Genomic DNA, 24349 nt, shown 5'->3' on the forward strand with positions numbered 1-24349 from the left:
GCACTTGTTACAGTGCTCATCTGTGACAGTTCCACTGTATAACTTATGAAATGTGAATACAACAATCATAATGGGAATATACAGATCTAATAGTGAGGAGTCACAACATTCTAAAAGTCTCAATGTGCATAATACAAAGAGCACATTCTTTTCACTCACAAACTAGTGTTTAAGTCACTCTGTGAAATGTTTTAAGATCTATGGACCATGTTAGATTATTTTGGGGCTTGCTTTAATCAATGCGGGGCTGCAAGTAATGGCGTGCAATGTCCAACAATCTGTTTATGTTTCATTAAGTAATATGCGAACGTGATCGCCTCCAAGTAACAAACATAAATGTTTTTGTCACGTTTGCATTTATTGCCACATGAAACATACACAGAATATGGGAAATGATCCAGAATTTAAACCAGACCCCAAACAAGGTGCAAAGATGTTGAAATAATCCGCACAGAGCGACATGAGCTTGGCTCTTACACGCGTGCGTCATTTGAAGCTGCCAGAGTCTCTGCCTGAATGCAAGAAGCCACAGGCAGTCAGAGATTCTCAGTTACAGGCAAATAAAATGTGACAAATTATCGTTATATAAAAATATTGGCGGTAATTCCATTATCGGTCCGATAATAACATTTAGATTCTCCCGGTTATTGGCCAATAATATATCAGCTGCCGATATATCATGCATCCATAATTGAAATAAATGAGCCGTTAAGGTCTTTCTCCATTATTTTCTGATGAAGTGCTCAGCTGTGGGATTGTTGTTTGTGTAGACAGATAGAACAAAATAAAACTGTTTGAATGTCAAATTAGGTAAATGTGTTAACTGTGTTAAATAAACATTTATTAACATTTTTACATTTGCCAATCATAGTATTTTTGTATTTTAACTGTTAATCCTTTAAAATCTGAAGATGTTTTTAAAGATGTCCTGTTTCAGTGGCAAGCCCAACATTATAGGATTATAACTCTAATAATATAATTATTTGGTAACATTTTAAAGAAAACTTTTTGATTTATTTTTCATGATATAGTTTATGATAAATTAAGAGACTCTCAGCCTGTGAAACTGCCAAAAACAAAATAAAAGCTTGAGCCAAAATTTTACTTTTTTTCTTTTTCTTTCTGATTTGACATTATATCTCAGTGTGCCAATAAATTAGTGCCGAAAAAGTGCTTCTGTTTTGTCCCCAATCATGTAAACTGTAACTGAGTCAAATGATGTGCTGATATGACAAAGTAATCAAAAGTTATAGCATTACAAAAATAATTTATCCCAGTGTACAAAAACGTCTCCAAGAGTCTAAAAGTCTTTCCAAACAAATATAATATAATATTTGTACATAAAAACTAACTACACATGCAAATACAACAATCATTAAAGGTATGCTCTCTCTCCAAAGCATGCAGGCATGAGTAATGAGATCTCATTCAGTTCTGTGTCATTTGAGCCATCATCGAGTCTGTGTTATGAACTTGGCACCATCTCCTGTTGGCCATATGTAAATAGAGTGAACGATCCTCTCTGCCCATATTTGGATGACTTCCACCTCTGGTTGCAGCAATCTGCATCCTAATACAATTCGTTTAGCATTCTAAGACGATGGACAATATACTACATAATTTCCAATGACGTCATCTGATCCAGGAAAGCTAACATGTTTTTAGCCAAATGGAACATTATGTTCTGTGTGCATGTGATGGCCCACGAGGCAGCCACACATCAATGAGCGGTAATGTTACATACCACACACGCACACATACATACTACAGACACGCGCACATACACATGTACATGCTTTCTTTAATTTATCCAGCACATTGTTTGAGCTTCTTATTTTCATTCTCTTAATGGTCTCTGTATTCATATCATAGGTATTATGGTAATCATATTTAGGTATTTAAGTTCTAGTGCATCATTGACTAGTTGGAGTGCACACATTCTAGTTTATGGTGTACGGCTTATACTTTTATTAATATTGCATTTTCTGAGTTTAAGTTACCACTGTGGTGCTGAGGAGTGGATGGCTGGAGCTGTTGGCTGTGAATAGTGGTCAGCGAGTTTACGCATTCGTGGTCCGAGTGTTTTAAGGACCGGCATGGCGCTTCGACCACTGCTTTAGTTCCGCTTGCCGCTACCAACAAGCAGATTGACTGTGGGGAAATGGGGTGGTTGTGTTGTTGGTTTTCTAATTGTTATTAGTTTATTTCTTCAAGATATGCATTTAATTTTATTTCGATTCTTTAACTGGCCTGGTTATGAATTTTGTAACTGTATTTGAAGTTTGTGTTTTCTGTTTTCCCCTTGTGTGTTAATGTGGACTAGTCCGTTTGTATAAATGTGTCCCAGTTGTTTCATTCAGCAGGTCAGATCAGTTCTCTCATATTCTGTTATTGGAGTTTAGTTTTGTTCTGTTGACCTCTTTTATTGGCCTGAACATGGATTTAGGTTATTTGGACTTTATTTTGTTTCTATTTGAATTATTTTGGTCTGATTAATTAAAAGACTATTTTGGGAAACAGTTTTTGTCACGGCCCTCATTCCTTGACTGCGTGGTCCCTCACAGTGCACATTAGGGATGTAACGGTTTCAAGGTTTCACAATAAACCTTGGTTTTAAAACTGACGGTTATCATACCATTTAAATATTCTCATTGACTGTATTGCATGAATATAAAAGACAGAATTTTCATTTTTTAATTAAGACGGAATCTGTGACATTTACAGCATCATATAAACTTGCCAAGTAAAAATAAATATTTTAATTGCACCTTCCTCTTGTTACATTTGACCTTCATTCAATTTTAAAGGTGACAATTTTAAAAGGTGAAATGCAGGGCATGCGAGTGCAGCGTATCAAGACCTCATCAGAAGTGCGGCATCATACAGATATGTCCAAGCATGAACCTTTATTTCCGCCGCCAAAGCAGCATTGATGTTTACCCAGTCTGTAAAGTTTGGCGCAAAAAAGGAAAGGGTCAAACGGGAAGTGCATCAAACCTTAAGCACCATCTCCATGAGCACCATCCCATGGAATTTGTGGAGATAATGTAAGTGAAAATACAGTATACAGGATAATAAATTATAGCCCCAGTTTTATAAAAACACCAGATTCAGTTTAGTTTTACATGACATGCAATGACTAGGCTGGCGAAAGTTATGTTTCTGCTTTGTAACATTCACAAATGCAGCAAAAGATTTTAAGCACTCGTTCAACATTACAATGTGCCAACTGTTTGTTCATTTGCTTGAGTGCAAACAGTAGGCCAACAATGTGTCTGATACTACTAATATGTTTTACTTGTAAAACCCAGTACTAAATAGGGAAACTGCATTGCTTTTGGTGTGCAGGAGATTGACATTGACAATATGTATGCAGGAAATTGATGGTGAAACTGTAGCAGAAAATAGACAGTATAGGACAAAATGCCAATAAATAAACTGCACATGAATAATATATTTTCAGTAGGTATTGTAGAATTGAACTAAATCACAAATGCAACAAATCACTGAAAGCATACAAATGCATATCTGCAGTGTTAACCTAAACATTAATCATTACACATTTTTTAAATTCAATTTCCTAAATTATAAAATAACAATAACAAAATATATATAGATATTTAAAGCTTTTATTGTTTTACCCGTTTGTGATTTTTTTTGTCCACGTGTATCCTTATGTTCAAGATCAAAAGTTTAAGGATTAACTTTGAAGAAATATATTTATCTGTGTTTATCAGACATAATTCATAACCAAATATTAAACTGCTAATAACATATTCAATGCACCTCAATACCGTAATACCATGGTAATTTTTGTGATGGTTATCATACTGTGAAAATGTCATACTGTTTCACCCCTAGAGCACATTATGCTTTGTATGGATTATCTAATGTTCTATGCATCCTATGTTGTGACTATGTTGTGTGTGGGCTTCTTTTAACAGGAATCCCCTCCTCAATGTAATGCTATGTGATATTTTATGTTCTGTTTATTTTTTGTGAAGTTATAAGCATTTCGTGAATGCTTATAAGCAACACCTGTTTACATGTAACATGTATGTCAAATACCCGTAATTAGCTATTACTCGCTATATTTTTGTCTTTGAGTAAAACAAATAGAATGGTTGTATTCTATTCTTTGAGAGCTTTCCAATGACATATGACACATGGCTTTTTGATCTGTTATTACAGATTGCAATAATATGTACAGTGCAATTATTTTTTAAAAATTATCAAAACGGAACACTTTTGATTTGTCTGCAAATTTCAAAGCACTTGTCCAGTTTTGGTTATAATGCCTCCATGCATTGAAAAAGTACACATTCTTAGCTTTAAAACAATACCTATTTTGTGTTGGTCAAGACTGTAGTTTTTAATATTTAATATTTTTTTAATAATTATCGGTAGGCCCTCCAGCAGGCCAATTCGATCTTAAAGGGTTAAACTGTTAATCTCACTGCAATTCTGTAAGATTAAACCTATACATTCTGCCATTTCACTTCGTCAGTGCTCACCCTCTCGATTCTTGTTACAGGTCTGTACGATGAGCTCCATGGATTTCTGCAGCTGTTTCTGCAGGGCTCTCTCCCGGACACCCCTACTATGGAGAGCGTTGACTAGGGCTTTCAACTTCTCCATGTCTGTCACCTTCCACCATCCCAGCAGCTTGTCTGCCATTCAGCCAAAACCATTAGCATTAACAACCTCAAACAACACTGGGCCGATAACACTCCCAATCGTAAACAACAATGTGTTGTTCCTAATAATGGGAAAATATACTGACTACAAGTACAGTGTTATTTTTAAGTTATATTCAGTCCTTTTATGTGAATATGTTGGAGTTCATGCTGTTATTCTGAGTCTAAACTCCCTGTATTGCACTCACCTTCTGGTATGGGTAGGGGTTCAGAGTTGTCCTGGTTTCTTTGAAGGTCCAGAGCCATGGGAGAGGAAGCAGATGCAAGCTTCTCCCCAGTGGGAACAGGAGAGCCACTCTTGCTGGTTGAGACGCTGGGTGCCAGAAGGGGGCTGGCACTGCCCTCCACTGAGGGGTACATGTGCAAGGGGCTGCTGCACAGGGGTAGATTGGGGCTGATGACCCCTACAGACCAACCACACAAGGGCAAACCCATAAGAGCTCCACCTGGCTTCATCTGGACAGAGATTAGGGAAATACATGGGAAATGATCATTTTCTGTCATTTGATGTCTTGTAATAAATTATTTCAAAGTTAATTACAATATCAATGGAAATAATTAACAATTATGATTTTTACCTTAGACATGGAGCCCTAATATATAGTTACTGTATGTGAAGTGGGACCAATTAGATTTCACAGTAGGTATAGATTAGGCTGGGTATTTACCTGCATGTTGAGGTTACTGAACCCAGAGGGTGAAGGGTTCAGAGGGCTTGCTGATGTGGAGAGAGAAAGCAAGTGATTGTGCGGAGAGGAGGTCAAAGTTGGAGGAGGAGTTTTGGGGCGTGTGCTGGGGGTGTTTTGGGGTGAGGACTGCGGATGTGCTGAAGGCTGGATGAGGGAGGTCTCGTCACAGGGTGAGCGAGGCAGCAGGCTGAACCAGTGGCCGGTGCGCTCGCTAAGGACCCTGAGCAGCTGGTCATTGGGTATGAGCTGAGTCTGTGCAAGTTGCTGCGGGTGCAGGACATGCGCAGTGATGCCCAGCTCCAGGGGAGGAGGGATTGTGGAGTCTGCGCATGAGCTGCTGGCCTCTGTCAGCTTGGAGGTAGTTGGAGAGTGAGCTGGAGATATTGATGTTGTTGTTGCCAAGGCAACAGTTGCCGGGCAACCATTGTGGGTGTGGCAGAGCCCCTTAGTCCCTGCAGGTGTGTGAGGCAGTTCCTGGCATGAAGGGCTAAGTGAGGGGTGGAGCTCTGCCTGCTGAGGGGGCATAGCCACAGACTGGAGTGGAAAGGAGCACAACTCTTTATTCACCTCCTGTTCAGTATCAATGGGTTTCTCGTCTTCCAATTTCACTTCCTCCTTCACAAGCCCTGGCATCTCATGCTGATGAAGCTGTGAAACATCCTCCTGAGGCTCCTCTTTGACCTGAAAACCATGAAAGTTTTTGAACCTCTCTCGCTCTTTCTCTAGATCCTCCAGACCTGCGAGGGAGACAAAGAGATGTGCATAATTAAAATAAAATTAATGGTGTACCTGTATGCAAGTGCGTGTCTGTGAGCCCCAAGAAAGTCTTTAGACACATAAAATCGTATGAATTAAATTACGAAATATCATAACAAGTGACTTATTTTAAAGACGCATAACACAAGCACATTTCACAAGCAAAACATTTAACAAAGAGTTTGGTAGGTTTAAATTGAGAAATACATACAGTGGCAAGACCAAGTACAGTTGAAGTCAGAAGTTTACATACACTTAGGTTGAAGTCAGTAAAACTCATTTTTTAACCACTCCACAGATTAGGTTTTCTTAATATTAGAAAACTATAGTTTTGGCAAGTCGTTTAGGACATCTAATTTGTGCATGACACAATTTTTCCAGCAGTTATTTACAGGCAAATTGTTTCACTTTTAATTGACTATATCACAAATCCAGTGGGTCAGAAGTTTACATACACAAAGTTAACTGTGCCTTTAAGCAGCTTGGGAAATTCCAGAAAATGATGTCAAGCCTTTAGACAATTAGCTTCTGATATGAGATGTACTGAATTAGAGGTGTACCTGTGGATGTATTTTAAGGCATACGTTCAAACTCAGTGCCTCTATGCTCAAAATATCAAAAGAAATCAGTCAAGAAGTTCAACCTGCCACAAGCACTGCTGATACAGTTCTACTCAGCAGTCATTGAGTCTGTCCTCTGCACTTCAGTAACTGTCTGGTTTGGTGCAGTTACGAAATCGGATATCAGAAGACTACAAAGGACAGTTGGGACTGCTGAGAGGATTATTGGTTGCACCCTGCCCTCCCTTCAAGAACTGTACACTTCCAGAGTGTGGAAAATCACTCTGGACCCCACTCACCCAGCCCATTACCTTTTTGAACTGTTGCCTTTTGGCAGACTCTACAGAGCACTGAGCACCAGAACCGTCAGGCACAAGAACAGTTTTATCACTCAGGTTAATCATCTCATGAACAGTTAAAACTGCCCCATTGAGCAATAATTATGTGCAATACACAAATTAGTCTATTTATATTTATCCAACATACCATACCTCTTCTGCAATTACATTTCCTTACTTCTGTATACAACAGATTTGTATTTGTAATTGTATATTTTACATACATACATACATACATACATATATACACTCACCTAAAGGATTATTAGGAACACCATACTAATACTGTGTTTGACCCCCTTTCGCCTTCAGAACTGCCTTAATTCTACGTGGCATTGATTCAACAAATTGCTGAAAGCATTCTTTAGAAATGTTGGCCCATATTGATAGGATAGCATCTTGCAGTTGATGGAGATTTGTGGGCTGCACATCCAGGGCACGAAGCTCCCGTTCCACCACATCCCAAAGATGCTCTATTGGGTTGAGATCTGGTGACTGTGGGGGCCATTTTAGTACAGTGAACTCATTGTCATGTTCAAGAAACCAATTTGAAATGATTCGAACTTTGTGACATGGTGCATTATCCTGCTGGAAGTAGCCATCAGAGGATGGGTACATGGTGGCCATAAAGGGATGGACATGGTCAGAAACAATGCCCAGGTAGGCCATGGCATTTAAACGATGCCCAATTGGCACTAAGGGGCCTAAAGTGTGCCAAGAAAACATCCCCCACACCATTACGCCACCACCACCAGCCTGCACAGTGGTAACAAGGCATGATGGATCCATGTTCTCATTCTGTTTACGCCAAATTCTGACTCTACCATCTGAATGTCTCAACAGAAATCGAGACTCATCAGACCAGGCAACATTTTTCCAGTCTTCAACTGTCCAATTTTGGTGAGCTCTTGCAAACTGTAGCCTCTTTTTCCTATTTGTAGTGGAGATGAGTGGTACCCGGTGGGGTCTTCTGCTGTTGTAGCCCATCCGCCTCAAGGTTGTGCGTGTTGTGGCTTCACAAATGCTTTGCTGTATACCTCGGTTGTAACGAGTGGTTATTTCAGGCAAAGTTGCTGTTCTATCAGCTTGAATCAGTCGGCCCATTCTCCTCTGACCTCTAGCATCAACAAGGCATTTTCGCCCACAGGACTGCCGCATACTGGATGTTTTTCCCTTTTCACACCATTCTTTGTAAACCCTAGAAATGGTTGTGCGTGAAAATCCCAGTAACTGAGCAGATTGTGAAATACTCAGACCGGCCCGTCTGGCACCAACAACCATGCCATGCTCAAAATTGCTTAAATCACCTTTCTTTCCCATTCTGACATTCAGTTTGGAGTTCAGGAGATTGTCTTGACCAGGACCACACCCCTAAATGAATTGAAGCAACTGCTATATGATTGGTTGATTAGATAATTGCATTAATGAGAAATTGAACAGGTGTTCCTAATAATCCTTTAGGAGAGTGTATACATAAACTCAATATTTTTAAGTGCTTTTTCTAAGGCAAAGTAGCTCTAACCCATACCTAAAATCTCATTTCATTAATTGGATGTCAGGTTTGCCAACTCCTGGCTATAATTAGCTTTTGTTAACATCATTAGCCTAGGGATTCACATACTTTTTCCAACCTACACAGTAAAGGTTTGAAATATGTACTCAGTATGTACAAGAACAATACAATAATTAGTGTTACTAGTTAAAACAGATTGTGTTTGTTTATTATTGTAACTTAGATGAAGATCAAACCAGATTTTGAGACAAATTTATATATAAATGCAGATTATTCCAAAGGGTTCACATACTTTTTTCTTGCCACTGTATACTGTTTAAAATCAAGACAAAAATTATGGAGACATTTTGGTTGTCAAACATTAAAGGAAAATGTCCATTGTTAATGTGATGAACAACACCTATTGATACACTGCTGTGACACCTGTGTGTCCTTGAGGGGAACTGACTTCATACATCCACTAAACATCAGCAGTTGGCTAAAATAAATTGCAGAGCTCTAGTATCATTTGGCTGCAGATGCCTCTTGCTTTGATATTTTGTTATATAATTTATTGACATTCATATGTGTTGCTTAAGTTTCCAAACACTTTTTGGGGACACAAATACCTTTTTGGGTAGATAGATGTACCCACCTTCTCTGCTCTCTAACCCTTCTATGTAAACCCCTCCACATTGTGGGAGAACCCAGTATCTGCGCCGGTACCGGTCCTGCCCATATGACATGGACCGCAGAGCGTGAGAGGATTCGAAGAGTTTCCTGCGGATCAGGTTTTGCTGCTGTACTCATACAAAGAAAGATACACATATGAGTGTGTTTGAGGGTGTATTTATGTGCAAGGCTGCATATTTAATTGATGCCTTTGTTCACCTTTGATAGCTTGTCGATCTGTTTCTCCAGCTCTTCAACACTAGTGGCAGGGTCTCCCTCATCCTGAAACACACACACACACACACACACACACACACACACACACACACACACACACACACACACACACACACACACACACACACAAGACGTAAATGCAAAATCAAACCAATGTCTGATAAAACTGGTCAAAGTGATATGTAATGAATTGCTTTTACCTCATCACACGTCTCCGCCTTCTTTCCCTTTTTATTCTCTTCCTCCTCCTCATCATCATCCTCATCTCCTGGTTCATCACTGTCCTCATCATCTTCATCATCATCATCACTGTCCCCAGCCTTCCTCTTGCGCTTGTGACCAATGGCAGAGCTGCCTGCAGCCTGCAGCTCCTCCCCTCCAGCGGCTGATTCACGTTTCCCAGTCCGTTTAGCATAGATTGTTTTCAGTCTGCACGCACATAAAAAATATATATTAATTTTTAGTTAATTTGTTTGATTAAATAATGGTTTACTGAATATTTGTATCCTTAATATTTTTATCATGTAGAAACTGTTTTATAAAAGCAATAAAGAACTCAAGGCCATGCTCAAGGGGCTAAGGGCACTTGTGGGTGTTGTATCTTATTGCTTATATAACACTTAGGTGTATGTGTACATGTGCACTCACTTCTTCAGTTTGCCTTCCACGATACACTCATCCTTCCGCAACACATTCATGTGCTCAAGGCTCTTGTCGATCTCACTGAAAAGTAAACAAAAAACCCTTGGTTTATACTGTACTAGATACATATTGTACATGTGTGATTTGTCATATGTTGAGGTTTCAGTGTTCAATGCATTAAGTATTCAAATCTCTGTGACTGTCACACCCTGTGAGCTTTCTCCTGCATCTTTATGCACATTTATGTCATAGATTAATATTTATAGTGCCAAAGCAGGGCTGAAAGACAAACAACATATCACTTTTATTGTGACATCTCCAGGCCGAACTGGTATTGGAAACATGCCATTATTATAGGTAAATCGGTTGATGATTTATTACTGAATCATATCAAGTTGTGTTGTAATGTATTACACTGTATTGTGATAACTAAAATAAACCATTCTGCTCTGTACCAATGGAAAATCATCAATAATGCCAACTTATAAACATAACAGAAAGTTAAGGACATTTGAGCATCTAACGGTCCTTACCTGATCACACTTTTACTGCAGGACAACTCATTGATCAGGAAGGCCAGGATAGAGGCTTTCTGAGTAGGTGTGTGGGCCTGGAATGCTTTGGTCCTCAGACTCAAAGTGAGATCAGCTAGCTCTGTCTGAGAACAGTGAGCCTCCATGAACTGCTGCAAAACCTCAGACACATTGTCCCGGTTCAGACCCACATTGGTCAGGTGGTCACCCAATATAGACTTAGACTGGTGGAGAGAGGGGAAAAATTTTCATTTAACTTCATTAATTTCAAAATGTCTTGGACAGGGCCTTGGACTAAAAAAGGTTGAGAACCAAAGATTTAGTTGCTTTTAAACAGTCACTTACAATTTGATCTAAACAGATCGGTTTGGCCAATATTTGTTACCGATATTCACACTTCTCTACTTAATCAGTTATCGGTTCTTTACAGAGATAGTTCACCCATTTACTCACCCTCATGTCATCCCAGAAGTATATGACTTTCTATCTTCTGCAGAACACAAACAAATATTTTTAGAAGAATGTGTCAGCTCTGTTGGTTCTTGCAATGCAAGTGAATGGTAATCAGACCTATGAAGCTCCAAAAATCACATAAAGCCCACATAAAAGTAATCCATAAGACTCCAGATGTTAAATTAATGTCTTCAGAAGTGATATGATGGGTGTGGGAGAGAAGCAGATCCTTTTTTTTTTTTTTACTATAAATCTCTACTTTCACATTTTGAATATTGTAAAAAAGTACTTGAATATTGATCTATTTCTCACTCACACTTATCATATTGCTTCTGAAGACATGAATTTAACCTCTGGAATCTTTTATACTCTTACAGTTGAAGTCATTAAAACAAATTTTAACCACTCCACAGATTTCATATTAGCAAACTATAGTTTTGGCAAGTCGTTTAGGATATCTACTTTGTGCATGACAAAAGCCATTATTCCAACAATTGTTTACAGACAGATTGTTTCACTTTTAGTTGACTATCACAATTCCAGTGCGTCATAAGTTTACATACAATAAGTTAACTGTGCCTTTAAGCAGCTTGGAAATTCCAGAAAAAGTTGTCGAGCCTTTAGACAATTAGCTCCTGATAGGCTAATTGGAGTATATTGGAGGTGTACCTGTGGATGTATTTTAAGGCCTAACTTCAAACTCCGTTCCTCTTTGCTTGACATCATGGGAAAAAAAGAAATCAGCCAAGACCTCAGGAAAAAAAAATTGTGGACCACCACAAGTCTTGTTCATCCTTGGGAGTAAGTTCCAAACACCTGAAGGTACCACATTCATCTGTACAAACAATAGTACGCAAGTATATACACCATGGGACCACGCAGCCATCATACCACTCAGGAAGTGGTCTCCTAGAGATGAACGTAGTTTGGTGCTAAAAGTGCAAATCAATCCCAGAACAACAGCAAAGAACCTTGTGAAGATGCTGGAGGAAACAGGTAGACAAGTATCTATATCCACAGTAAAACGAGTCCTATATCGATATAACCTGAAAGGCTGCTCAGCAAGGAAGAAGCAATTGCTCCAAAACTGCCATAAAAAAGCCAGACTACAGTTTGCAAGTGCACATGGGGACAAAGATCTTGGAGAAATGTCCTCTGGTCTGATGAAACAAAAATGTAATTGTTTGGCCATAATGACCATAGTTATGTTTGGAGGAAAAAGGGTGAAACTTGGGGGTGGAAGCGTCATGTTGTGGGGGTGTTTTGCTGCAGGAGGGACTGGTGCACTTCACAAAATAGATGGCATCATGAGGAAGGAAAATTATGTGGATATATTGAAGCAACATCTCTCGCATATGGGTATTCCAAATGGACAATGACCACAAGCATACCTCCAAATTTGTGGCAAAATGGCTACACGACAACAAAGTCAAGGTACTGAAGTGGCCATCACAAAGTCCTGACCTCAATTGGATAGAAAATGTGTGGGCAGAACTGAAAAAGTGTGCGTGAGCAAGGAGGCCTACAAACCTGACTCTGTTACATCAGTTCTGTCTGGAGGAATGAGTCAAAATTCCAGCAACTTATTGTGAGAAGCTTGTGGAAGGCAACCCAAAACATTTAAATTTAAAGGCAATGATACCAAATACCAAATAACAAAGTGTATGTAAACTTCTGACCCACTGGGAATGTGATTAAAAGATGAAATTAATCATTCTCTCTACTATTATTCTGACATTTCACATTCTTAAAATATAGTGATCCTAACTGACCTAAGACAGGGAATGTTTTCTATGATTAAATGACAGGAATTGTGAAAAACTGAGTTTAAATGTATTAGGCTAAGGTGTATGCAAACTTTTGAATTCAACTGTATGTGGCCCTTATGAGATTTTTGGAACTTCAAAAAGGTCTGTTCACCATTCACCTGTACTGCAAAGACTAACAGAGTTGAGATATACTTCTAAAAATCTTCATTTGTGTTCTGCAGAAGAAAGTAAGTCAAACATATCTGGGATTGCATGAGTGTGAGTAAATTATGAGAGAATTGTCATTTTTAGGCAAACTATCCCTTTAATATTAGGTCTACCGATAAATGGTAATTTTTTAGGTCTCTACAGAGCAGTACCCAACAATGGCATCACACCACTGGGCATTCAACAGGAAACAACACAGGTAATCAATGTATTTAATTTATTGTCAATGTTGAGTATTAATAGACTCCATGTTATCTCCATGTAATTAGATTACACATCTTTTAAAATTTTTACTTTTATGGATTACATGATTATATATCAATTGTATTACCTATCAGTCATGCCTGTACTACATCTACCAATGTTAAGGAGTGTAAATTGGTACTCTTAAAACCAATTTTCATCAAAAAATGCAATACGTTACCCAAACACCTAAAAAGCATAATATAAAAATGATGTTACCAATTACAATTTTAAATGTAATTTATAATCAGTAGAAGATTACAGAACTAATAAACCCATCATTGTGCATTGTTTGCATAATTACTCAATAGAGAAGACATTCATGTGAGACATGCGTACCATTAAAGTTCATTTGTATAATGTCATAAATCATCATCATTAGTGATTATGTCATTTATAATGCCTATACATTTTTTTGTTGTAGTGTAATGATTAGATATTATTGTGTCAAAAAGCACAAATAAAACAATAATTCAAAAAAGCAGGTTTGCATATTGGTTAAAAATTACAGGTTTGCATATTGGTTAAAATGACAAATAATCTGTATCGATATTGCTTATTGTATTGTATTGTATTGTATATTGTGTAGTGTATTGTTTACAGTACATTGTATATAATTATTGTGTTGTGTAAGTATGTGTACATTTGATTTGTAAATTGTGTTGTGTAAGTATGTTGTTTATTGTAATTGGTATATGTCTCGTCACTGTCATGACTGCTATGTTGCTCGGAACTGCACACAAGAATTTCACCTACTGTTGCACTTGTGTACATGGTAGTGTGACAATAAAGTGATTTGATTTGATTTGATATTGGTTGTAAAAAGACAATATCGATCAATCTATACTTACAATACACATATTAATGGCAAAATCCCCCTGAGGCACCATGGGGTTACATGCTTTGCCCGAGGGCATGATGGTAAAAGTTATCTGATTGTACTTTTATGGGTTTTGTAGCTACAACCTTTTGGTTTAGCTTCGATGTTTAATCATTAGGCTACAGCATCCCAGATGGGACAGAAATAGATCAACAGAGGTGAGACCAATCTTTGAGAGTTTGTGTATTTGTGTAAGTGGGCATCTCCCTCTCACCCTGTGTCCTGGAGGCAACCCTGGGTCAGACACAGCAGACGAGAGTAGCCGAACCAACAGGTCCTGCACTTGCCCCATGCTGTTTCCCAGGTTGAGCAATCCCTCCTGCAGTATACCGAGAGTTGGCATCTCGGAGGGCTCCATGCCCAGAACCTTCCCAAAGCTCCGCAGGAACTGCACCACCATAAGGCAGTCTGCAAACACATTGCCAGGCAGCACCAGACCAGGGATACGAGGGATCTCTGGAAGAGGCTTTGAAAGAGAGAGAGAGAGAGCGAGAGCGAGAGAGCGAGAGCGAGAGAGACAAACAGTTCATTAAAATCAAAATCACAACTTTCATGAGTGCGCTGTCTTTCTTATAACCACTGTGTGGCAGCATTCTGTCTCAAGTGAATTCACACCAAAGTGCTTTTGTAAGGTTCTGTTTATGGCATCATACTCATGAAAGTTTTGATTGGATGACCATTTCTGTTAATGGGTCATTTATTGATAAATGACACTCAAACACATAATCTTTAAATGAAGTTCTACAGAAGATTCTCAAGACAGGCTTTTATATCAAAGGTTTTTGAATGACTATTTAAGTTGCTATTTAAGCAATGTAGAACTTCCTTCTCGTTTGCTCTGAAATCCATTCCCATTACCTTGTGATCTGTCAAACACATGTCCTCATTGGGTTTCTTCATCTCACGGATCATCTCCAACTCCAACCTCCGGAGCTCCATTTTACGCTCCTTGTTGAGTCGTTTCTCATCACGTTTCTCTTGCCTGAGGCGTTCGCGCTCCTGCGGGACGAAAGAGAAGCTTTACTAACCAGCTGGACACCGCAATATTAATTCAACAAGCACATTAGGCATGTCTGACATTAGGGTATTTTTCCAGATTATGTAATGTTGAGGGTACTTTATTGAAGTACATCAAAATTATTTGCTGAAACACATTCAGGGAGCGCAGCAGAGCAGGTAGACATGACATGTGAGGAAGCCTTTAGGTGCAGAGAAGAGAGTGGAGTGGTGAAGGACAGTGTTCACTTATTTATTTTGTTTTGCACACCTCAGCTTTTTTGCGAGCCTCCACAGCTTTCATAAGCATAATGTGCTGTCTCCTCCTCTCCCTCTCCTGAAAAGACAGAAGGATTCCATCGTTCAGTGGAGGAGAGCAGAGCAGATAACCACACAGAGAAAATAAAGCAAATATAAAGGCCAGAGACAGACGATTAAACTGATCAGCATGGTTTAGCATGTTGCACAGAAAGAGAGAGACAGAGAGAGAGCGTGAGTGTTGAACAGACACATTGCTATGGCCAAGATGAAGCAGCCACATAAATGTGTTATAGCTGATCGGACGGAAACAAGAGCGCGAAAAAGAAAAGCCACAGATGTAATGGGCAGGTCAGAGAAGGTAAGCTGTGTCTTGAGTTAGATTAGTGCAGCTACTGTTACAAGTGCTCACAATAATGAGCCAAACAAGGGAAAATACAAGAGATTTTCCTCAATCTCAGCCTCCCCTTCCTTACATTGTCCCGCCACTTTTATTAAAATTTTTAAGTCAACGTGAAATAAAAATTCACCCTATTTACTTATTTACTAAACATTAAAGATGCGTGTTTCATCAGTGCATTTTATTATAAAAAAAGTTTGTCTTTGTTATCTTTCATCAAATTGTAATAACTTACTCTGCATCTGATATAACTTTTAATTTCAGCTGATGTATCCTTGGCCAGAAGAGCTATTGGATAAATGTAAAATTTCTGTCTTAATTTCCTCACCCTCATGTCTGAAAAATCACTGAAAAATGGCTTAAATGTTGGGCTGGTTCTCACCAAAAACTATCATCAGCATTCAGAAGACTTGGAATAAGACGCATAGACAAGTCACATGGACTAATTCTGTGATACTTTGGTATCCTTTTAAATCTTTTAAGTGAGGCATGATCCACTGTAATTATATTAAAAAGATGGACAAAGTTCTCCTTTTTGTGTTCTGCATAAGAAAGTCATATGTGATTGGAACGACATGGGGTGTGGGGGGTATTCCTTTATCCAATAGACATTTATCCTATTTAGGCACTGTTTCAGCAAACTCGTATTCAGGTTTGATATTGAATATCCTGTTTTTTACTCAAAAATATCACATTACTGAAGCAAAGAGGTTTGCGGATGCTGTTTCATGTTGACTTTAAGGGCAAGGCCAATCAGTGAGATATCTTCATTTCTGACCCACAGATGGCATGAAATGTATGACAGAGAGAAGCTTGAGTTTCCTCTGCTTCTCTCATTGGTCTTGTACTACGACCTTTGACCTGTACTGATGGCCTCACAGGCAGAACAATCAGCACAGTGCAAATGCAACATCTGGACAAGAACTTTGCCACAACAACAGACACACTAACACTCACATTTTCACAGCAATAATGATAATTCACAATATTGGGTTGACTGCACATATGGAATGAGGGTGTGTGGCATTTTCCACAAATGAGACTGTTTACTCAACAGACACACACACTCACGCATAAATAAATCACACACAAACAAGGCACAGGCCTGCTGCATCAAAGCCAGTTCTCTCTCATTGACACACATAGCAGATGTAGGCGATGCAGTTTTTTTCTTTTGTTCGCTTTTTTGTTGCTTAAAAAGCCATGCAGAAGGAAAATGTAGTTTTGACAGCAGCCAGTGCTACATTTAAACAAGTGCTGCTATGACATCATATCACAACCAGGATTCACAATGCGAGTGTTAGATGTACAGAAGATGAAACATACCCATACCATATCTAGTCTATGCCTCTCCATCTCCTGAGAGAGAGAGTTGGCAAAGAATTATGAGACAGAAAAAAAATCACAGCGTCATTTAAAATGAAAAATAAATAAATAAAACTAGCCCGTAAGCCCAAAGAGACAGACCCCACTCCCAAAAGCATGAATAATTACCCAGAGAGAAACAAGAGATAGTTAAGAACCACATGAAACTCACCACTTTACATTTGTGAATAGACTGATCCCATAATGCACTATCCCTCCCTCTTTCACTCCCTCCCTATGTTTTGTACCAAAATTCACTATTACTGTATAAATGGTCATTATAAGACCTATTATTTATGAGAGTGGTGACTGACACCTACCTGGTGCTTGAGAATAACAGCCTGTTGACGTCTCATCTCCTTCTCCTACAAACACAAAACATAAAAAACCAATGTGTTGCACCAAAACACTCATTATGACACCATCTAAGAAGAAACCACCAATCCCAGACACGTCTGGGCCTTCAGTCCTAACCATGCAGCTTATGAATGCAAAAGTTTAATACAACATAAATCTTTATGTATTTGAAGACCCAATGAAAGAGGTTGGTGAATACAAATGTGAAGAGTTTCTCAAGACTTTCGGTGAATGAGGTTTACCATCTAGACAACCATATAAGCCACTGTGAATAAAATTAATCATACATTTTTTTGTTTCATTGTCCCGGAAGTGAAACACTGAAACTTTTACGCATAAATCTGCATGAGGCAACTTTGCCTGGAAGATAACAGACATGTACTAATAGCCACAAAACTCCAATTTTGATTTCATGGGGTCTTTAAACTTTACTCAATAGGGGAGCCCACTTATATCAGGTTCTGTATTCCAGTGAGGGCCCCATGTACACAAGACATGAAAAGATGCTCGGTGCATCTTTAATACTAAACCACAGACTCAAACAGCAAAAAAAAAAAATCAAGATGTCAAACTAATTTCCCCCACAGGCAGGCAAACATCAGTCAAACAGAGGCTCTGCTCCTTATTTGTGGCTGAGGAATGTGAATGGTTAGCCAGGTAGGTGAGAGAGAAGTTCTGAGGTGAAGGGGGCGTGGGGTTTCACGGTGATGAGTCGTAGCGCGTTGAGTAGGTGTAGTGTCTCTTCTCACTCAAAAACTGACCTTTATTCGCTTTTCCGCCTCCAACATTTTGGCATTGGCAGCCTCCTCTCTCTTTTTCCGCTTTGCCTGCCAATGCAAAACAGGTCTGGGTCAGATCAGTGCTGCCGTGCTGGGTATAAACCTAAATTAAACACGCTAAACCAGCATCTGTTTTATTTATTACTTATTCTAAAACGTTGATTGATGCGTCTGTGAGAGGAAAAGCTGGAGCTTGCATCCAAACATTCACAAACACACACAGAAAAGCCCTTCTGTCTCAAGTCTTGCTGTTCACAATTCTTTCATTTATGCATGTGGCGGATGCTTTTATCCTCACAGTGCATGCGCAGTATTATGTTGCCTGGGAATCGAACCCATTACCTTGCCGTTAAGGTCCAGGAACCAATTTGGCATTTTTGAGGTTACTCTAGTGACAGATCACTGCGTCAGTGATTGAAAACTTGTTTTACTAGAGCTTGTGTCAAAATCAACTGTGGGATCTTCAAAATTATTCAATATTCCTCTCTGGTTCTGACACCGGTAATATAAAAAGAAAGCAAAGGCGAATTAGTTGAAAATTTAAATACGTAATTACAAACAACAAGAAATCCTGTTCAGAATGGCTTGCCAAGCATGTCAGCTCCAATTTGATTTTGCCCAGCTAAAACACTTTTGAAGCCTCTATAATTGGGTGAGTAAAGTAAACAGTGTCTTCCTCCTACTACTTATGCAAGAACTGCCATTGTCTTACGGAAAAAAAAATCTTTTATGTCTAATTTACCTCTGTTTGAAATGCAGGAGGCAGCAAATTTAATATTCAAAAACTGTCCACCAATTATGCAGAATTCACAGCCCCAAAATGCTGGTGAGTGATTCTGCTGTGGTCCGGGCTCCATGTTAAACCGAAGTGGGGTGGCATGTATTTTAAGAATGTTAAGCTTTATTTTTTCTGCAGTCACTCCGTACCTCAAGAATCTGCTGTGCGCGGAGTTCCTTCTCCATACGGATTTGCTGAATACGCTTTATCTTTTCCTGGTAGAAGAGGAGGAGGAAGTCTGTTAATTGAAAGTGCTGCTGTGCATTTAAAAAAGTCCACTAGCAGTTGAGCTGTAGCCGTAGAAGCCCAATCACCCTCTGTTATGAATAAACGCTTATAATCTGATGTGACATGACCCTTAGATAGACCGAATACTTAAGTTTTCCCACAATGCAAGATGTGTTATTCAGAGCGTAAAGGTTGTATGAGTGACCCACCTGGTGTTTGATAATCTTCATCCGTTCCTTTTGTTTTCGCCTCTCCTCTGCAGCCATGATGGCTGTACGAGAGAGAAAAAGAAGTTTCAGCAATGTTTTTGAACATCTATGTGAGTGATTAAGAGCTAAGTGTGAATGTGTGTGGTACCTTGCTGTTTGCGGGCCTCTTTGGCCGCCCGCGCAAGTGCCTGTTTCTCTAGTTTCCTCATGAGCTTCATCTGGGCAGCCTGTCGGGCGATTTCTGAAAGACAAACATCTCCATCAATATGTAGCCCAGTGTGACCTGCACCACTGTAGCATCTGTACTGAATCAACAGCACTATGATCCAATAATGTATAATTTACCCGGGAATACAGTCTGAATCGAAGAGATTTGATGAGATAAAAAGACTGAGTATTGTAAAATAATGCGAAGACAATAGTCTTTGCTGCTTGCATGCAAAACCAAATGTACAGTGTGACTAATGTAAATCGATTTGTGAACAAATTATCATTTTTAATAAATCGCTCAAAATAATTCAAAAACGTGCAGGTTATATACTCACTGAATCCTTCACTAAATAAACCCAATGAATCTATAAAACTTTCTTTCACAAAAAATTACTGGTTGTTGACAAAGACTTGTTAAAGGAATAGCTCATCCAAAATAGCATTCTGAGATACTATTCTTCTCACCACAATTGTACAGAGCGGTTATCTGAGTTACCGTAGGCTTTGCCAGTTCCAACTAGTCTGGCCATTGTCTGTTGAACTCTCTCATCAACAAGGGATTTCACATTTTGGCAAGTTTTTGTTTTTTATATAAATGGTATTTTAAAACAAATAATAAAAAAAAAATATTGAATATAAATTAAATCTTTCAAACATATTACCACAATTGTAAGTTTGATGTATCTTTTTTTCAATTAACCAAGTATGGGAGGGCGCTCCTGCTGCAAAAACATAAATCTGTAGGAAAATCGATCCAGCCAATGACTCCAGCGTTATTAGTAAAAAAGGAGTTATATGAGCACAATAAAAGCACTTTACCCTGAGCCTCTAACTTGCGCAGTAGTTTGGCCTCAGAAGGCGTTGGGAATTCATTCTCGCCTAGATTCGGGGGACGGCCCTTACGGCGCCGGCTTCCTGAAACCACACTGCCTCCCCTCGGCTGCCGCTCTGTGTTGGGGGGACGACCTCGTCGACCCTCCATGGCCAGGATACGGGGGATGACCTCCTCCTCTTTCAGCAAAGTCCACTGCAGGCCCTATGGGGAGGCAGGAGATAGAGACAGGTCAGACTCATAAAAATGACAGTGGAAACACTGAAAATGTCCTATTTTAGAATATATGAAACGGTATCCAGTCACTTGAGTGTTGCTACATCATTAATGTTCATGTGTAACAATCACTAAAAAATTTAATTATAAAAGTTTAATATTTTCACATTTTTGTTGTAGAGGTTCATTAGAAAATTATTTCAAAGAATTAAAAGCATGAAATTAGATACATTTACAAACAAACAATAGAGATAAATTAATAAATATTTACAAAACAGAGAAATCTGAAACTATCTGCGTTTTTAATCTAAAGAATCTCTTTCGACACACATGACAGACAAAACATATAGTAACACCCTGTGGAAACAATGAGCGCTGATTATTGCACCGGCTCCCTACAGTTTAAAAAGGGAAATTCAGGCTATCTGGGTTCAATCACAATCCCTGCCCTATGCAAGATGAAAGAGAGATATGAGAGAGTGGAAGAATACCAGCGCAAGAGAGACAGAAAGAAAAAAAGAACATAAAGAACCAAAAAATATACATAAAATAGAGGAGATGAAAAACATTCACCTGGGGTCCTTCTCTGGCTTCATAGAAGTCACCAACCCTTATTTTTGCACTGAAGCTAAAATTATCACGTGTGATGTCACTTATTCCGTATCTGGACAGATACTACAGAAGAGAAAATAATAGTGATTTCGTCAGACAGGATTATCCAGAGAGCCATTAGCACTATATTGGTACCAAAAAGGAAGCAGCACAGCTAACTAAGGTGACGCTGGATCTTACACTGGTAAATGCTAACTGCACACTGGGTGAGGAAAGGGGTTTAATTGGAGGGGTGACAGGATTCCTGAGCTTTAGGATGGGGGTGGGTCTAAGTGAGTTGGCAGTGGGGACAATGGGCAAAGGTTACCTTCACAACATCCGGGTACTGTCGTAGTCGCTTGCCGCATGGGGTGTAATAAGCAACGTCACCCTGTATGCGACCGCCCGCTGTTTTGATCCTGGTCTCTCGTTGCCAACTACAATAATGACATACATAAGAGAACATAAATACAATATTATAATATTGAATTAAGTTTTATCTTTTGACAGTGACAGTGACATCGGTACTATAGCAGTACCATGGTATGCTTCGAAGTACTTTGTACTTTGGTGTGATTGATGTATTGAAATGTATGTTGCATTGATGCATTTTTACACCCCTATTCGTAATGGTATAGTGGAATTTTGAATCTAAGGAGAGCATTTTAAAGATATATTCCAGGTTCACTACAAAGTTAAGCCCTAGGTCCATTTTGCCGCAAATGCTCAGTGTCTGCGTACAGTCGGACACAAGCCTGTCAAAGTATACATCATATAACTGTGCGCACATACACAGGTGGTTGGCGCATGCGCACTGCGACTGCTATTAGACACCGGACTTCGAGGTATACAAATGCAGGTATCTCCAGACCTCCTCACACACGCACTCTTGTACATCTGATGTTTTTTTTATTTACCTTCATCTCCTGATGTTTAGCGATTACATATTCTTCGTAGTGCTTCTTTGTGACAGCAACGGCTCAAATGTGAGTGTTGCCATCTTGTGGACCCATTAATTAGTGCAAATAACTCCAAGAGCATGCACGTTTTGCATGTTCAAAGCCATACGGTTAGAAAAATCGGGCTGTTCGCGTCTAGTGCTCGCGCACTCTTCTGATGACTAAATTTTTTCACGCATCCAGTACGTGGATGCTCAGAGAGGACAGAGTGGAGTGTTTATCAATAAGGGTCATGGGGGGGGGGGAATTTGGCCAGGACACTCTTTATGAGATGTGGGATTTTTAATGACCCCAGAGAGTCAGGACCTCGGTTTAATGTCTCATCTGAAAGGCGGTGCCTTTTTACAGTATAGTGTTCCCTTCACTTTACTGTAAAACCCACACTGACCGCATGGTGAGCACCCCCTGCAGGCCTCACTAACACCTCTTTCAGCAGCAACCTTAGTTTTCCCCCACGAGATCTCCCATCCAAGTACTGACCAGTCCCAACCCAGCTTAGCTTCAGTGGGCAACCAGTGTGGCGCTACAGGGTGATATATCTGACATTTTTTGTTTTTTTAAAGAAAAGGAGAAGTCAAAATTAATTTTTGCGATAAGCAATATGCCACAAATGCTGTTAATTTGTATTGAACCCGGAATATTCCTTTAACATCTGCTGTTTTAATGTGAGGTTTATGAGAGTGTGATGTGTTGCTTTAGAAGCACTGAATCGAGTTAACAGGTGTTGAGTCATGCTGCCACCAGCTTGTGTCATATTTAAACATACCCCATTTCCAGCGGAATCCGTAAATCATCTTCATTCATCACTCTCTTTCTCTTCGCAGAGCCTGAGACAAAACAACAGCCAGACAAAATATATTACAACACACTTGGAGGATTACTGAACACAAAAAAATTCAAACAAACAGTTCAGTCTATTCATGAAAATTACAATCCCCCGTACTGAACAGACAACCTCAAATACAACAAGATTTGTTAAGAAAATTAGTGGTGTTGGTCCATGCAAAACTAGCCAACAAGATGCTAGGGTGTTGTTAGGTGGTTGCTTACTGGCCCAAGTCTTTTTATTCTGGTCGCTTAATACTGACCACTCCATCAATGTACTGTACGTCTATGGGATTTTATTCACCCATTTTATCAACCACCAGGAAAGAACTATAAACTGGTCAGGTTGCTTAGTAGAAAAGTAATAGCATACCTCAATAAATATGCATGATTTCAGGTATCATTCATATCCGTAGCATAAAACGTGCAGGATGAGTTGCTGAAGTAACTGAAGTTACTTAGGATAAGAGGGTACTTAAGTATGAGCAATAGTAACAGTGATACTTTCCTTAGCAAGCACCACTAACAAAAACCCTCATTACACCATCTAACCACACAAGAAGAAACGAACAGACTCATAAAACATAATTACGCACAACAATAATCTCTCATAACTCTCCTTTAGAGAAGTGTTTTGAAAACAAAACAGGCTTTGACTGAAGCTCTAAGCAGCTCAAATACACCTCAAAATGCAAATAACCACAGTAATTCTCCTCAGTTTATTACAGACCCCTCATGCTTTTCAACGGACACACTTCAGCTTCACTAGAAAAAGTGTTTCATTCAATAGCGGTGAGGAATGCTGAACGGCGTCCAAGAGCAGATGCACTTCTGTGCCATGTTTGCTGGATTTGTGAGTGCTTTGTTTAACAAATGTCTCTGTTAGCTTCAGAACTAAAAAAAATTATGAAGTCAGCCAAACAGAGGTAGTGACTAGATACGCCTCAGCTTACAGGTTAAGCCAAACATGCTTCCAGGGTTAACCCCGCCACAACACAGAGAGCTCTTGTTACTGGCTACATTTATCTAACCCTAAACCTGACCCTATATATACACCAAACACAAGAGGAAAACACAAATAATGGAAAAGGTTTAATATTAATTCTGTTTTGTTTTTTCCTGAAATACAGGACACAGAAGCTGCCGAGCTCAGATAGAACTATTAGGTCCAAGGACAT

At 39.2% G+C, this 24349-nt stretch overlaps 1 protein-coding gene across 9 annotated transcripts in view; it reads right to left on the reverse strand.

Annotated features, from left to right (window-relative positions):
• LOC127646161 (bromodomain adjacent to zinc finger domain protein 2B-like) overlaps positions 1 to 24349 on the reverse strand; it is a 118580-nt gene that overhangs the window by 8269 nt on the left and 85962 nt on the right. For 2 of the 9 annotated variants that reach the window (XM_052129627.1, XM_052129628.1), the window contains exons 11-31: positions 23113 to 23173; positions 21716 to 21824; positions 21370 to 21471; positions 20568 to 20784; positions 19687 to 19779; positions 19539 to 19600; positions 19251 to 19316; positions 18306 to 18371; positions 17508 to 17552; positions 17149 to 17181; positions 15436 to 15501; positions 15027 to 15167; positions 14383 to 14634; positions 10617 to 10840; positions 10090 to 10164; positions 9642 to 9870; positions 9424 to 9486; positions 9188 to 9332; positions 5366 to 6123; positions 4886 to 5153; positions 4515 to 4670 (exon numbers count right to left, since the gene is read on the reverse strand). In XM_052129627.1, coding sequence (XP_051985587.1) covers positions 4515 to 4670; positions 4886 to 5153; positions 5366 to 6123; positions 9188 to 9332; positions 9424 to 9486; positions 9642 to 9870; positions 10090 to 10164; positions 10617 to 10840; positions 14383 to 14634; positions 15027 to 15167; positions 15436 to 15501; positions 17149 to 17181; positions 17508 to 17552; positions 18306 to 18371; positions 19251 to 19316; positions 19539 to 19600; positions 19687 to 19779; positions 20568 to 20784; positions 21370 to 21471; positions 21716 to 21824; positions 23113 to 23173 — 3231 coding nt within the window. The remainder of the gene's footprint in view (positions 1 to 4514; positions 4671 to 4885; positions 5154 to 5365; positions 6124 to 9187; positions 9333 to 9423; positions 9487 to 9641; positions 9871 to 10089; positions 10165 to 10616; positions 10841 to 14382; positions 14635 to 15026; positions 15168 to 15435; positions 15502 to 17148; positions 17182 to 17507; positions 17553 to 18305; positions 18372 to 19250; positions 19317 to 19538; positions 19601 to 19686; positions 19780 to 20567; positions 20785 to 21369; positions 21472 to 21715; positions 21825 to 23112; positions 23174 to 24349) is intronic. The other 7 variants (XM_052129629.1, XM_052129634.1, XM_052129633.1 and 4 more) reach the window with 7 other exon arrangements.

This window comes from Xyrauchen texanus, chromosome 7 (genome assembly GCF_025860055.1).
Source record: "Xyrauchen texanus isolate HMW12.3.18 chromosome 7, RBS_HiC_50CHRs, whole genome shotgun sequence".
NCBI lineage: Eukaryota > Metazoa > Chordata > Actinopteri > Cypriniformes > Catostomidae > Xyrauchen > Xyrauchen texanus.